The following is a 14,490-nucleotide window of genomic DNA, read 5'->3' on the forward strand; positions in this document are numbered from 1 at the left end:
GCATTGAACAAATTTGCCTAGAAATGATTGTTATACGAGTATAACGTACGCATAATCGTATTGTAGTGCAGCCTGGAAGATTGTAAGGGTTGAGGTTGAGTGCGTGCAGAAATGACGAAGGACCCGATGATCCATCCATTGAATGGATGTTACGTCATTTTATTGTAGTTGGAGTTAGGGGTTCAATTCACCTAAAAAAGGCAAAGAGCTGTCATCAATTCGGCCCCCAGAACCGCTGACCACTGAATCCATCCATCAGCAGCACAATATTTCAGCCCTGTACCTATCCTCCACAAGAAAACAAGAAACAAGCCGAGAGCTCTTGGCTTCTGCTACGTCGTTCACTTCCTTCCGCTCCTTATTTCAGGCTTATACCCGCATCCTCTCCCTCCTCTTCTAAGTTGTCTCCCCTCTTTTGCCTTATCATATCGTCTTAATGACAACGAAGCCACCACTATTCAAGACAAGACCACTTTAGGGCACATTTGCTGTCGTGTCTCACGCTGTCGTCTATTTTTGTCGCTTTCTGTTTCCGATTGTTTCGTCTTCTTCCGCGGGCGCCGAGTTGACACTACTGCCGAAACTCTATCTTCCTCTCCAAGGCGACGTCGAGCAGATCCTCAACATTTACCACGACATCTACGACGATCATACGAATATATACTATACACATTTACGGACATGAGCTCTTCCATAGATCCTCATCCCAATGGGAATGGTCACGCGGGTGATCATGACCACGTTATACGCCCTCGACCGCGCAAACCGAAACATTCACAGGTCTCAGAGGTTCTTCGCATGTCAACAGCAGAAGATAGCGAGGGACACCTCATGCCCGATAACATGAGCACAGGAACTGCCAGTGGGTTGACTAGGTATGATTGAACCTCCAAACCATGCGCTCAAGCTAATTGTATACAGTGGTCGTTCCACGCCCGTCCCGGAGAATGCGCCTCCATCCGTTAAAGTTCTCTCGACAGTTCGAAAGCAAACCCGTGCAGAGCAACGTCGCCGTATATTTCCCACGATCGAGTTCGCCTCGCGTGTTAGTCATTTCGACCCCGAAAGCGATTACCGAGACTTCCATGGCTTCTTCAACCTCTTCTGGATTGGCCTTGCCATCATGGGCATCACCTCAATGCTACGCAACCTCAAAGATACTGGGTTTCCTCTAAGAGTGCAAATATGGGGTCTCTTCACAGTAAAGCTCTGGCATCTTGCCATTGCCGATTTCCTTATGGTGGCAACGACAGCTGTTAGTCTGCCATTGAACCGTGCAGCTCGAAGTGCAAAGCCCGGTAGCTTTCTGTCGTGGGATAAGGGTGGAATAGCTATTCAGAGCATCTACCAAGTTGCTTGGCTTTCGCTTTGGATTGTTGTGCCCTTTCACTTCGAATGGACCTGGACGTCGCAGGTGTTCTTTCTCTTGCATACCATGGTACTACTAATGAAGATGCACTCGTACGCTTTCTACAACGGGCACTTGTCGCAGACGGAGAAGCGACTGTACGCTCTCGACAACCCCTTCTCGCCTCACGATCGACGACCAGCCTACCAATATCCATCCACCGACAGTGTCGCTAACGGCGAGGCTACTATTTCTGGTAGCAAGAAGCGTCGTCGAAACCGTAGCAAGAAACGACAGCAAGCCAAGCGCAGCAACAGCGATGGAAACAAGAGCAACGAGGAGGTGGATGCTGTTACCAACAACCTTCTGGTACCCAGTCCTGTCGCGAGCGGCAACAATAGTGCCGACGAAGTCGATGAGTTGCGAGAAGATCTTGCCCGTGAGCTTACGAGTCCCATTGGCAACGTCACATATCCGACCAACCTCACCTGGTCCAATTACATGGACTACCTCCTCTGCCCAACGCTCTGCTACGAGATCGAATACCCTCGAACGTCCCGCATCAACTGGATTAATCTGATTTCCAAGATCATCGCCACTTTTGGTTGCATCTTTCTCTTAACAATCATATCAGAAGACTTCATTCTTCCAGTTCTTATAGATGCCTCAGAGCGCCTCGATGCCGTTCCAGCAGTCTCATCACTTTCGGAGAAGTCGCTCATCCTAGCCGAGACCATCTCATGGCTTCTCTTCCCTTTCATGCTCACGTTCCTCCTCGTTTTCCTCGTCATCTTCGAATACGTCCTTGGTGCATTCGCGGAAATCACTTGCTTCGCCGATAGACATTTCTACTCTGACTGGTGGAACTCAACCGACTGGATGGAGTTCTCGCGCGAGTGGAACATCCCCGTGTATAGCTTCCTTCGACGCCACGTCTACAGTGCCTCTCGACCTCGCATTGGCCGAGGAGCTGCCACGGCGTTGACGTTCCTCATTTCTGCTATTGGCCATGAGATCGTCATGGCGTGTATCACCAAGAAGCTCCGTGGTTACGGCTTCGTGTGTCAGATGCTTCAACTACCCATCGTGATGCTCCAACGTACGCGATGGGTCCGTGGTAAGAAGACCTTGAACAATGTCTGTTTCTGGGCATCGATGGTTCTCGGTCTCAGCATGGTATGCCACAATTCCCATAATCATGTCATACTGTAACTAACGACTTGACAGATCTGCGCTCTCTACGTTCTCGTGTAGTCAAACCAAGCTCTAGAAGAGTATGCTGGCCATACTGAGCGCTTGTCGCATCCGACATCTGTACAACACCAACCCAGATAGGTACATATCCCATCTCAGTTCCGTCTTGCGATCCTGTACATATATGGGCTTCTAGAATTGGAAACGGGAAACGGACTAGGTACAAGAAGGAATGGACTGCTTCTATATCCCACAAAGATAGATTATATACCCCCATAGTAAATTTGATTGAGTCATTGCTTCGAGTCGTAACATGTCTTGGGGAGCAACGTCGGACGTTGATTTAGGGTGTCAAACTAAACTTAGTAAAAGATATCCTAAACTTATACCAAGTCAACTAACTTAGCAAAAATTATCCTAAACTTGGACAAAGTGGCAGAGGATATCCTAAACTTATAACAAAGTTACCTAAGTCTTTTTGTCATTTAGATTAAACAATTCACATCACATTCAAGGACGAGATATTTGTTCTATACCATTTCCATTTCGCGTCTACTTCATCTCTCTCGTAATCATAGAGCTATCTAGAGTTACACCTTGTCCTCCTCAAAAGGACTGGGGAATTATGGCAGAATAAGCGGCTGCTCAAATCCGAGAAGCCCGCGTAAAAACCAGAAGACAGAAAAAAGACCTTGTTGCTCATAAAAACCGAAACCCTTCAACTCCATTGACTTTTTGTGGTATCCCGTTTAGCATGCGTGGTCATTTAGTCAACCTCCTCCATGGCGCTGTCACCAGTGGCGGCGGCAGGGGCATCGGTGGTGGCATCAGCCTCAGCAGGGGCAGAGTCATCCTCCTCAATGTTGAGGCCGAGCTGGACAAGCTTGTGGATGCGGTCGGCGAAACCAGCGGGCTCGTCAATGGTGAAGCCAGAGACAAGGAGAGAGGTCTCAAAGAGAAGCTGGACGATGGACTTCACAGTACGGTCGTTCTCGCCGTCAGTCTCAACCTTCTTCTTGAGCTCCTGAACGATAGGAGACTTGGGGGAGATCTCGAAGGTCTTCTTGGAAGACATGTAGCTGGACATGGATGTGTCACGGAGAGCCTGAGCCTTCATGATACGCTCCATGTTAGCGGACCAACCGAACTGGCCAGTTCGGATAGCGCAAGGAGAGGTGCCGAGCTTGTGAGAGACGACAACCTTCTCGACCTTGTCGCCGAGAACGTTCTTGAGGGCCTTGGCGAGGCTCTCGTACTCCTTCTCCTCAGCCTCACGGGCCTTCTTCTCATCCTCGGTCTCCTCGAGCTCGAAGTCCTTGGTGATGTCGACAAGCTTCTTGCCCTCGAACTCCTTGAGCTGAGTCATAGCGTACTCATCAATGGGGTCAACGAGGAAGAGAACCTCGAAGCCCTTCTCGCGGAGAGTGTCCAGGAAGGGAGACTTAGAGACAGCCTTGATGGACTCACCAGTGATGTAGTACATGTTGTTCTGGTGCTCAGGCATGCGGGTGACGTAGTCGGAGAGGGAGGTAAGCTCGTCACCGGACTTGGTGGAGTTGAATCGGAGGAGCTTGGCGAGGATGGAGCGGTTCTGGGAGTCCTCGTGGATACCAAGCTTGAGGTTCTTGGAGAAGGCGCTGTAGAACTTGTCGAACTGCTCCTTGTCCTCAGCGATCTCCTGGAAGAGCTCAAGAGACTTCTTGACGATGTTCTTCTTGATGACCTTCATGATCTTGTTCTGCTGAAGAGTCTCACGAGACAGGTTGAGGGGAAGATCCTCAGAGTCGACAACACCCTTGACGAAGCCGAGCCACTCAGGGATGAGGTCGGTGGCATCGTCAGTGATGAAGACACGTCGGACGTAGAGCTTGATGTTGTTCTTAGTCTTCTTGGTCTCGAAGAGATCGAAGGGAGCGCGCTTGGGGACGAAGAGGATAGCGCGGAACTCGAGCTGACCCTCGACGGAGAAGTGCTTGACAGCGAGGTGGTCCTCCCAGTCATTGGAGAGGGACTTGTAGAAGGAAGCATACTCCTCTTGGGAGATGTCCTGGGGGTTGCGAGTCCAGATGGGCTTCTGCTTGTTGAGCTCCTCCTCCTCGATCTTGGTCTCCTTGATCTTCTTGGTCTTGGGCTTCTTCTCCTCCTCATCGTCATCGACCTCCTCAATCTTGGGCTTCTTGTCATCACCCTCCTCGGTGACCTCCTCACCCTCCTCATCAGGGACCTCCTTCTCGGTCTCCTTCTCGACGTGGAGGTAGATGGGGTATGAGATGAACTCGGAGTGCTTCTTGATGACCTCCTTGATCTTGCTCTCGTTCAGGTACTCGGTCTGCTCGTCCTTGAGGTGGAGGATGATAGCGGTACCACGGCCGAGGGGCTCACCCTCGGTGTCCTCGGTGATGGAGAAAGTACCACCAGCAGAAGACTCCCAGACGTACTGCTCGTCATCGTTGTTCTTGGAGATGACACGGACCTGGTCGGCAACGAGGTAGGCGGAGTAGAAACCGACACCGAACTGACCAATCATGGAAACATCAGCGCCAGCAGTCAGGGCCTCCATGAACTGCTTGGTGCCTGATCGGGCGATAGTACCAAGGTTGTTGACAAGGTCCTAGAGAACGTTAGTATGTAACACTTATGAGTGGCTTGACGTGAAAATAACTTACAGCCTTGGTCATACCAATACCGGTATCCCGGATGGTAAGAGTCTTGTTGGCCTTGTCAGGGATGATGTCGATTCGGAGGTCCTTGCCAGAGTCGAGCTGGCTAGGGTCCGAAAGGGCCTTGTATCGGATCTTGTCTAGGGCATCTGAGGCGTTGGACACAAGCTCTCGGAGGAAGATCTCCTTGTTTGAGTAGACGGTGTTGATGATGAGGGAGAGTAGCTGAGAAATCTCAGCCTGGAACTCGAAGGTCTCAGACATTTTGTCGGGTATCAAAGGGAATTGTGACTGTTGAGAGAAAAGGAGATAGAGAGAGAAATGTTGTTTGGAGAGGAGAAAAGGTTGAAGAGGCGGACAAGAAAAATATGTAGTAGGCGCGGCCCCTCCTTCCTTCCTTCCATCTGCTTCTGCGATTGTGAAGGTTCCATGAGATTCTACGGCCAAAGCCCACCTAGCGCCGCTACCTACAGGCAGCTCCCCTCTCCCCCGCCTTCCGCTAGCTCCATCGCTGAGGTACCTACCTTGCCTTGCCTCAAAAGGCACCACAGCAACGGCGGCAGACGGTGGCCAACACTGCTACAGTTTGCCTCTGATTCCGTCCGTCTGCACCTTTGCGGTCTGCTAACAATCTATCCTGCTGTACCAGCCTAAGGGATACAATAAACCTAAGCGACGAAAAAACTCTAGGTAACTTAGGCTTAGCTTAGGATACTCTTTACTGAGTTTATTTTGGCACCTCTTCTAAAGTCTCGACTTTTCTTGTTCCTTGAGGCAAGGTACATTGCTTACCCCAATAAAAGCACAAAGGGACCAGGAGGCAAAAACTGAATGGATCAGGCTCGAGTGATTGGCCATTGTTTGCTAGACTCTTCCACGTATCCCTTCACAAGTTCGACGTGCATCGCCCCAAATGTCTATCTTTTGCGAATTCAGGTACCACAAACCCAGCAAGCTATCCGAGTCAAACAATGAGCTACTGTGATTGTGGAAAACAGAGATTTAATTGATCTACATGAATCATTACAGAAACTCAATCTTGATGGCAAATCTCCATTCATTGTTAGCGTAGACGAATTGCTCCAGAGCCTTATCGCCTGGACGGATCTCTGAACAACCCCTCATTCGAGGCTGAAAAAGACCCCTGTTCAAGTTCCTAGGCTTTCCATTTCAGAGTCCCACCGCTTCCGCTTTCTTACCCCAGCGAAAGTAACAACCCCTCGATCGAATCGAATCTTCTAGCCATACAAATCGACTGTTTCCGTGTGCTGCCTGGGCGGGCATTGCTTATGACCGCCAACTGTTTCAATTGAGGCCAGCCCATCTACCATAGCCTAGGCGAAGTTCAAAGTGTAGCTGTGCTGAGCTGTATTGTAATTTGTGTAGACCAATGAGATGCAATTGTTGAAAGCAAGGCTGAGTCTCACTGTGAAAATAACAAATGTATCAAGCCGAGGTTGCTCGCAAGGCAGATACTTGTTGTCTGATTAGCAATATGCTCAGAATTCATCAATCTTATTAGGCAAACTGTAGGCTCAATTGCTAAAATTGGATGTTTGTGGTTCTTCTGGTTTGTTCTTTGGCATCTCATTTTGACAATCGAAGCATCAAGTGACCATGATATCCACCTCAAACATCAAGCGAGCGAGGGGAGCAAAGAAGGTTTAGGCCTAACCTTGGTCCTAAATGATAAAAAGACTTAGGTAACTTAGGATAAGTTTATGATACCTTTGACTAATTTTATCTTGATATCTTGAATCAAGGTCTGAAGTTTTCTTGCTCCCCGAGGGCGAGAAGCCAAACTTACCATAATACATGCCCTGGCATGAAATCGTTTGTTTCTATTCCAGAACATCTTTGATTTGTTATCATTCATCATGAATCTTCGAGAACCACGGCAACTCCATGCTCTTCGCCAGGCCTTGTTATACAGGGTACTATACACTCTAACCAGCTTTTGATACAATGCCATCACTTACATCTCCAACACCACTCCAACCTCTCTATACTTTCTATCCGCATAGACAAGCCCAAAGTCCTCGTCCTCCTCTTCCGCAACCCTCACCATCTCTACAACCTCTCCCACAACAATAACATGATCTCTCACTCTCAAGAGCCCTCCCTCTGGCGCATCTTGGAGTACCCTACACCGAAGAGCAAACATGACGCCGTCCTCTCTTAGTACAGGCGCCTCGTCGCCTTCTTGGGTGTAATCCAGTCCCTTGAATGCATTCCCTCCAAAATTGCCTTTTGTAAAGTGACTCGCAACATTTGCGCCCCGCTCATCCCCTGATAGGACGTGTACGTTGAAACCACCGCTTGCTCTTATAGCGTCCAGTGTTCTGCTCGGCGTGGCAATGTTGAACGTGACGAGAGGTGTAGGTGCGAGTGTTAATGATGTAAAAGACGACATCGTCATGGCGCGAGGGCCGTCACCGGGTTGGTTTGATGTACAGACAACGACGCTGTGGGGAAGGAGACGCATAATGGAGCGAAGTTGTTCGGGCAGAGGGACTTGTTTCGTGGGATGAACAGTCGGAGGTTTTGCTGGGGACGTATGCCATGTAGTTGCAGTCGCAGTTGTGTGCTTTCTTCTATCTACAGTATAGCATTAGCTAGAGTAACAGGCCATGGCAGAAACACTCACGATGCAACGTCGATTGCGACGAATGAGAACCCGACACCGAAGCTATGTATCTTCCACAAACATCAAATCCTATTATTGAACGCTGTAGGCACCCCGTATTCCGCAAAGAACTGAATCCTCTGGTCCCGCCTCTCGTCATGACAAGTACTGTCGCAGCGCCATTGCGCAACGCTCGGGAGCTCTTCATTGACCACCACAGCGCATTATCAACAAATGCACTGGCAATAACCTCGAATAAACCGTAGGCAGAGCGTAAAATCGCCTCGTGTGAACAGGCGCCTTTTTATTTCACTCGTTCGAGGTCGGAGGCCGAGCCAGTCTAGAAATGACGAAGAACGATTGCATTTTCTTATCGATAAGATCCCGATCCCCTGCTTGGTGTACCCGCACTCGGACCTCGCATCCTAAATTTTACCGATCGACTTCAAGCCTACCTAACTGAAGCTTCACCACCAACCAGTCTAGGTCGCCAACCGCTGTCAGGGCCGTCAATTCGTCTTCTCCGGCCTTGCTCATAGTAGCGCTTCCAATTCACAATGGCCAAGTTCTCAGTGTCACCGGCGACTCTCTCGCCTCTACGAACAACTCTCTCAACACCATGCTCACGAACCCGCCTGTCCCTCGGCCAAGTCCGTCATGCCACATTTATTCCTCGACCACGCCGACCATACACATTCACCCAGCTCGTCACTCTATCTGACGGCTCTGCATACACCATGCGAACGACTTCACCATTGCCCATTTACCGCGCTACAAAGGACACACGCAACACATTGTTGTGGCAGCCATCTGAGAAGTCACTCAAGAACGTCGAGCTCGATGAGGCTGGTAAACTTGCTGCTTTCCGAGAACGCTACGGCCGTGCCTACGATGCTTCTCATGCTGAGGAGGGTGAAGGTGCTGCCGAGACAGCTGATGAAGGTTATGCGGACCTTATCACCGGATATGCGCCAACACAAGATGCGAACGCTATGAGGGATTCAGGACCTAAGAAGCAGGCTAAGAAAAGAAAGTAAATAAGGAAATAGTGTTGTCGAGAGGAGGAACAGCTACCACAAAAACCACAAGCCCGTGGGGGTGAAAATGAGTCTTGTATAAATTACTATTGAGGACATCCGAGAATTGGGAGCATGAGGTGGGTGGGGGCGGTTCGATATGTACAACAGCTATAAAGCCCCCAAGGCTTGTAAGATATAAAAAACACGTGTCTACCCCATCGCTACCAGATAGAACCGCCAAGATGCGTTGGAGAAACCGACGCTCGGTCCATCTAGTCCGAGTCTTCGTCTATCCTCGCCCGAGCGCGGTCAACCGCAGTATCGCCTCCCTTTTGCTGCTGTTGCTGGTATACTGGTGGTCTGTAAAATACTGACTCGTCGTCTTCAGCGTCAAGTTGCATCAAGAATGTCTCCCACTTCTCGATAAGCTGTAACATGTTAGCACGCTTCTTATCTTCACTGCTTTCACTGTACTCGCCTCCTTTTGCGCCTCAACTGCGCTTTCAAGGAATGTCTCAACACCACTCTTGAAGTCTTCCACTTTCTCCTTCTCAAATCGATCAAGCTCGCTTCTCATCAACCGGCCCATATCCTCGAAAAGAAGCCTGGCCTGGTGAACCTTGCGCTCTGACTCGCCAACTTCAGCGCTCATTTGGTTGAGTCGGTCTTGCTGACTCTTTCCTTGTCTCAAAAGCTTGTCCTGTGTAGCCTTCTTCTTCTGTAGTTCCGACTCCGCAGCATGCCATGAATAGAACGCCTTTTGTCGCTGGCCAAATGCCTGCTTGACTGACCCGATGAGGCGAATGTACTCCTCGAGAATAATGCCGAATGTCAGAACATCCTGCTGGGCCTGGCGGTCATACACATCTCGAATAGTAAGCTGGAGCTCGGAAAGAGCATCAAGGGGGCCTGATAGTGAGGGTGACAATTCAACGGTGGAGAGTGCGTGGAGGGAAGCTGAGAAGTCACCAGCTGCCTCGGCCATCATCTTACGTTGGCTGACCATGGTCTCCATAGCCTTGAGAAGTCCCTTGAGCTGATTCTCGAGAGCATCGAGATAGACCTTGCGATCATGGAACCAGTCATCCTGTTCCACAAACTTGTTTCCGCCTCCAACGTTGATACCCAGAGACCCAAGCACACCCTTGCTCTCGGTAGGAATGGGCTCCCGCCTCTCCTTGTGCTTGACGTCCACATTGAAAGTTTCGCTTTCCAAAAAAAGCTTCAGATCGGGATCGTGCTGGAGCGTAGGGTGTATCGCGGTCTTGTTAAGCATCTTCTCAAGAGCAGCTCGTCGGCTCTCAACAAAATTGCTGTCGAAGCGACCGACAGCCTGCTTCTCAGGAGGAGGTGGAACCACAATTCCAGGGTTGTTGCCATGGAGAGTCGTGTAAAGCCAGAGAAAATCGCGATATCGGCGCTTGACTTCGAACTCGGGCTGTTTATATCCCTTGGAAGTGGTCTGTTTCTCCGCGTAAGTGCTTGATTGAGTTAATTGGACGCCGGCGCTTCATACCTTGGTTCGAACGGAATAGACAATGTGGGAACTTGTCAGATCGCCAACTTTGTGAGGATCTCCAACCGTAATCTGGAACGTGGGCTTGGCAGCTTGCTCAACACTAACGCTCGGCTGATTGCTGCTCCTGACGGCACTGGGCTGGGCAGCCTCAACGGGAGGAGGTGCGCGAGGAACCTTTGGCCCATCGTTCTCGTCATCGTCGATATGGTGAGGATCCGCAGGTCGTCGCTGCTGCTGGGGCTGCGGCATGGTGGTACGAATCACCATCTGCTCCTTTTGCGGAGGCACCGGAGGGGCATCCTGGGCAGAGCCATTGTCTTCGGTGGCGGCGCCGAGGGGACCGAGAGGATCATCGACAGCTTCGAGACGTGTGGGTTGAGCGACCAGCCGACGTGGTCCTCTTGATGGACGAGGGGCCGACGAGGAAGCCGAGGGAGCTGGGTTGGACGATTGCGAGGCCGCGGCTTCAGGCTGCGATGCCTGTTGCGATGCGGCCCGTGATGAGTCGGCCCAAGGCGATTCTTCGACGTCCATTTCTGATTAATGCGATCGCGAGACGCTACCTCTGTTGGGATTCAAAGTGGTCGAGGTTGATATGTAGAACGGGCTTGAGATGGAGGTAGAGGTTGGAAGCTTGGGGAGCATGCCTCCACAGGCGGACGTCAGCGGAGACGGCCCCACTCTTCCCCGTAAGGCAGGTACGTATTGTTATATCAACCATCTCAGCTTCAAATTAGACGCCTTCAAAGACTACCTTACCATAGAATACTCAGATATGCAATCAGTGATTGAATATGGTCATACGTTCGCAGTATTTGGTGGTTATTACTCAGAATTCTATTACTACAGGACATCCATGCTCTGTTGCAAAGAATGACATCAGCCCCAATACGATTTCCTGTGGACTGCTCTCTATTCCGGCTTGTTCACTGAAACCAGTCTCTTTATTTAATCTCGAAATTCGGAATCATCCTGCCCTTGCTGAATATTCTCAATACCTGTGATCATGAACTCTATACGAAGGTAGCCCATTGCGCCTCTCCTGATCGTCTGGCCCAGTTTCATCGTCGACTATTTGCGAGGTCTCGCCGTCAGCCCCAAATCTATTCCAAAATTAGCGGCAAATTGTTGCCTTCGCCGTTTCTCGCGAGCAACTGGGTCGACTGCCTCCCGCTCCTAACGTTCGGGGTCGTAACAGCCGCCTACAATTACCAAGTTCATCCGTGTAAACTTGACCTTCATCACTGGTGTCTTCTTCGTCGGGAACGCGCTGATCTGATCAGGTGTGATCATCACCTCCTTGTTCTTTTTCTTATGAGTTCCGGTGGTGCCGCTGGTACCCGCTGGTCCTGATGTTGCGGCTGTAACGCGAGAAGCCTCACCAGCAGGGCCTCCTGCGCTTGTGCCATCGACCCCTGTTGCCGCCGTATCGAGGCCTGTCTGTTGCTGACTCGCCTTTTGGGGATCAGAGGGCAGCTCGACATCCCAGAGTCGGACTGTGCCATCTTGACCACCAGAAGCAAGCACGTTGGATTCAACGCTGAAGCTGAGTGACCAAATTCCGCCCTTACCATGGCCACGCGACCGCTTGATGCGTGTTCCTTTCGCAAGGTCCCAAAAGAAGATGTTACCTGCACAATCGGCACTTGCTAGGATCTTGCCATTTGGCGCGCATTCCAAGGCGGTGATGTATTCGTTGTGGCCTGTGAACACGCGGACACAACCGCCAGTTACGACAGACCACATACGGATCGACTTATCAGTCTCGTCAGAGGCGGAAAAGACATAGAGGCCATTAGGATGCCATGTAAGCGCTGAGATGGACGTGTCATGCCCAACCAACAATCGTTGAGGGGAAGCATGATCTTGCATCCACAGTCGAACAGCTTTGTCGTATCCTCCACTGATGAAATAGTGTCCGTGGGGACCCCAGAGTGTCCTGAAAGCAGGTCCATCGTGGGACTTGTATAGACATAGGCAACTCCAAGACTCTAGTGACCACAGACGAATCTGGCCATCTGCAGATGCAGATAGTAGCAGCTTCGGTCGCGTGTCCATGGCAGGATTCGACTTTCCTTCGTCACCAAAGAGCTTCTGCGGAGGGCCAGAAGCAGCATCGGAGAAGGACACATCGTAAACAGGCCCAGAATGTCCGATTAATTTGCGGCTGTTGAACTTCGCTTCTTTCTCGTGCGCGTTCATCGTGGGTAAGGCTTTACCATCCAGCGACCAAACGCGAATGTAAGATTCCGTGGTACCAGCTGCCACTAATTGTCCATCGTTGGAGAAGTCCATACAGGCAACACTGCAGTTTGTCAGTATCAGCCGTTCCTCGAGGGCTATCGAAACTCACCTTCCAAGCGTGTTATGGAATGTAAACATGCATGCGCTGATGGGGACTCCCACGCCTCCCGTCGCACCATCGATCTTGAATCGGTCGCGATTCTCTCGAAGCTTTTGCATTTCCAGCATGATGTCCCTTGGCCTCGAGGGTGGTAAGGGTAACTCTGCTCTGCTTGGTGCATCTGCACTCTCCTCACGCTTGATTTTTTGGTCGAACTCATCCACTAGCGACGTTTTCCCGGGAGGTGGCGGAATTCGTCGCTCTTCTTCCTCAAGCTCAGCTCGCACATCGTCGCGCAGGTCGGCATCCATAGGTAGTGGTCCAAGCTTCAGGGGAGCAGTTGGGTCGAGAACGTCCTTGTTCGACAAGCCAATATTGACGCCCGGAATACCTTCATTGGTGTCCACGCTCTCTATCTCCATGTTTCTTGACCTTCTGTAAACAGCTTCGAAACTAAAAGGGGTTATAGGTCCACGAGCTGTAGAATCAATCTGGCAGTAGGTTGCCAGGATTTGGCGAATCACGGAACCACCCTGGTCCGACTCGCGCTCCAGAAAGTTGAAAAGATCACCGCTGGCATGTTGGTTCAGAGGGATTCGGTACTTGTTTTCCCGATACAGCTTTGTCATGGGGTTCTCGTTGATGTGTTGTGGTAGTGTGATGGTACCAAGGGTCTTGAGATCATCTGCGTGTACTGGCTGGAAGTTAGGACCGATGTCTCTAAGGAAAGCCTTCGCATCTTCAGTGTAGGCATGTTGGACAAGTTCTAGGAAAGAATAGACGAAGACGGGCCACAGCAGCTTGGACAGTTCGAACTGGGGTTGTCAGCAAAGGAAACAGCGGGGGGGCGATCATGGCATACCTTGTATATGTCCAAGTTGTTCTCGACCCATTCGCGTAGTAGTCCAAAGGCTCGTTGGTACTTTTTGGGGCCGAGGTTGGCCAGTTGATAGATAGGCTTGCCGTCAGGGCCGAGATGTTTCGATTCCTGACGAAACACCTCTTCGGTTCGGTTGAAGCCCCTCTTGAGCAAGTAGTCTGTAACCTGTTCTTGGGCTTTAGCAATCATATATTCCGATGGATCTTTCATTATAATTATGGTGCGCGAGCTGATCAAATATTTGGGTGTGTAATGGGTGGATGATGGTCTGCGTTACTGTGGCTCAAGATCAAGAGAAGTTGAGATAAGCACCTTGGACAAGTTACATAGAGACAATGTGCAATGGCCGATGCTTGATATGTGTTGTCATGGAGAGTGCTAAGAGGCACTGGCAAAAGATGATATAATGGTCGCTGTTATGTTGGTGGTGTGATGGAATGAGACAACCATGGAGATTCATCAAACAAACAAGTAGAAAGTAACTTACAATCTGGTTGAGATTCTGATTCGACATTGGGCCTCCAGATGAGCCACTCTGGCCCGTCGCTGCGGCTGCTGTTGCGTGTGTTGGAGCTGGAGGTGTTGGTGCAGGCCCTTGATAGCCTGGCGCTTGAGGTGCGCCTGGTGTTTGTGCTGGCCCAGACATAGTGAAGGGCAGTGACTGTTAGAGAAGAAAGCGGGTTTGTATTGGAGCCTAGGTGTTCGATCCGGCCTATGTACACCACACGCTGGTAGAGAGTGAGTGTCCCTCAGCGATATGTCATACCCCAGTTGTGTCTTTCGGATGGGGGCCAGGTCCTGTCGCTCTCCAAGTTGATGAGATGAAAGATCACAAACTGCCAGTCTGTGGCAGTGTCCTAGTTTATCGGATATTCGAAAGAGTTTGTAGGTCGGTTATAT

At 50.5% G+C, this 14,490-nt stretch overlaps 6 protein-coding genes across 6 annotated transcripts; 2 read left to right on the forward strand and 4 right to left on the reverse strand.

Moving 5' to 3' along the window:
- Positions 1–681: 681 nt before the first annotated feature.
- On the forward strand, positions 682–2,602 carry J7337_010529 (uncharacterized protein; the record flags this gene model as incomplete). The annotated part of the gene is made up of 3 exons (XM_044828108.1): positions 682–875; positions 922–2,524; positions 2,576–2,602. 3 exons carry the CDS (start codon positions 682–684, stop codon positions 2,600–2,602), a joined length of 1,824 nt encoding a protein of 607 aa, XP_044676662.1.
- A 706-nt stretch (positions 2,603–3,308) lies between these two features.
- Positions 3,309–5,466, reverse strand: J7337_010530 (uncharacterized protein; the record flags this gene model as incomplete). Its single annotated transcript, XM_044828109.1, has 2 exons — positions 3,309–5,153; positions 5,209–5,466. The coding sequence occupies 2 exons, from the start codon at positions 5,464–5,466 to the stop codon at positions 3,309–3,311; spliced, it is 2,103 nt and encodes a 700-aa protein (XP_044676663.1).
- A 1,715-nt stretch (positions 5,467–7,181) lies between these two features.
- On the reverse strand, positions 7,182–7,615 carry J7337_010531 (uncharacterized protein; the record flags this gene model as incomplete). Its single annotated transcript, XM_044828110.1, has 1 exon — positions 7,182–7,615. A coding segment is annotated over one exon (434 nt), but the record flags the coding sequence as incomplete, so codon positions are not given.
- A 770-nt stretch (positions 7,616–8,385) lies between these two features.
- On the forward strand, positions 8,386–8,865 carry J7337_010532 (uncharacterized protein; the record flags this gene model as incomplete). The annotated part of the gene is made up of 1 exon (XM_044828111.1): positions 8,386–8,865. The coding sequence occupies one exon, from the start codon at positions 8,386–8,388 to the stop codon at positions 8,863–8,865; it is 480 nt and encodes a 159-aa protein (XP_044676665.1).
- A 254-nt stretch (positions 8,866–9,119) lies between these two features.
- On the reverse strand, positions 9,120–10,900 carry J7337_010533 (uncharacterized protein; the record flags this gene model as incomplete). Its single annotated transcript, XM_044828112.1, has 3 exons — positions 9,120–9,275; positions 9,317–10,309; positions 10,364–10,900. 3 exons carry the CDS (start codon positions 10,898–10,900, stop codon positions 9,120–9,122), a joined length of 1,686 nt encoding a protein of 561 aa, XP_044676666.1.
- Positions 10,901–11,542: 642 nt separating this feature from the next.
- Positions 11,543–14,236, reverse strand: J7337_010534 (uncharacterized protein; the record flags this gene model as incomplete). The annotated part of the gene is made up of 4 exons (XM_044828113.1): positions 11,543–12,671; positions 12,720–13,525; positions 13,573–13,755; positions 14,078–14,236. 4 exons carry the CDS (start codon positions 14,234–14,236, stop codon positions 11,543–11,545), a joined length of 2,277 nt encoding a protein of 758 aa, XP_044676667.1.
- Between the last annotated feature and the right edge of the window lie 254 nt (positions 14,237–14,490).

The sequence above is a fragment of the Fusarium musae genome, chromosome 8 (assembly GCF_019915245.1).
Source record: "Fusarium musae strain F31 chromosome 8, whole genome shotgun sequence".
NCBI lineage: Eukaryota > Fungi > Ascomycota > Sordariomycetes > Hypocreales > Nectriaceae > Fusarium > Fusarium musae.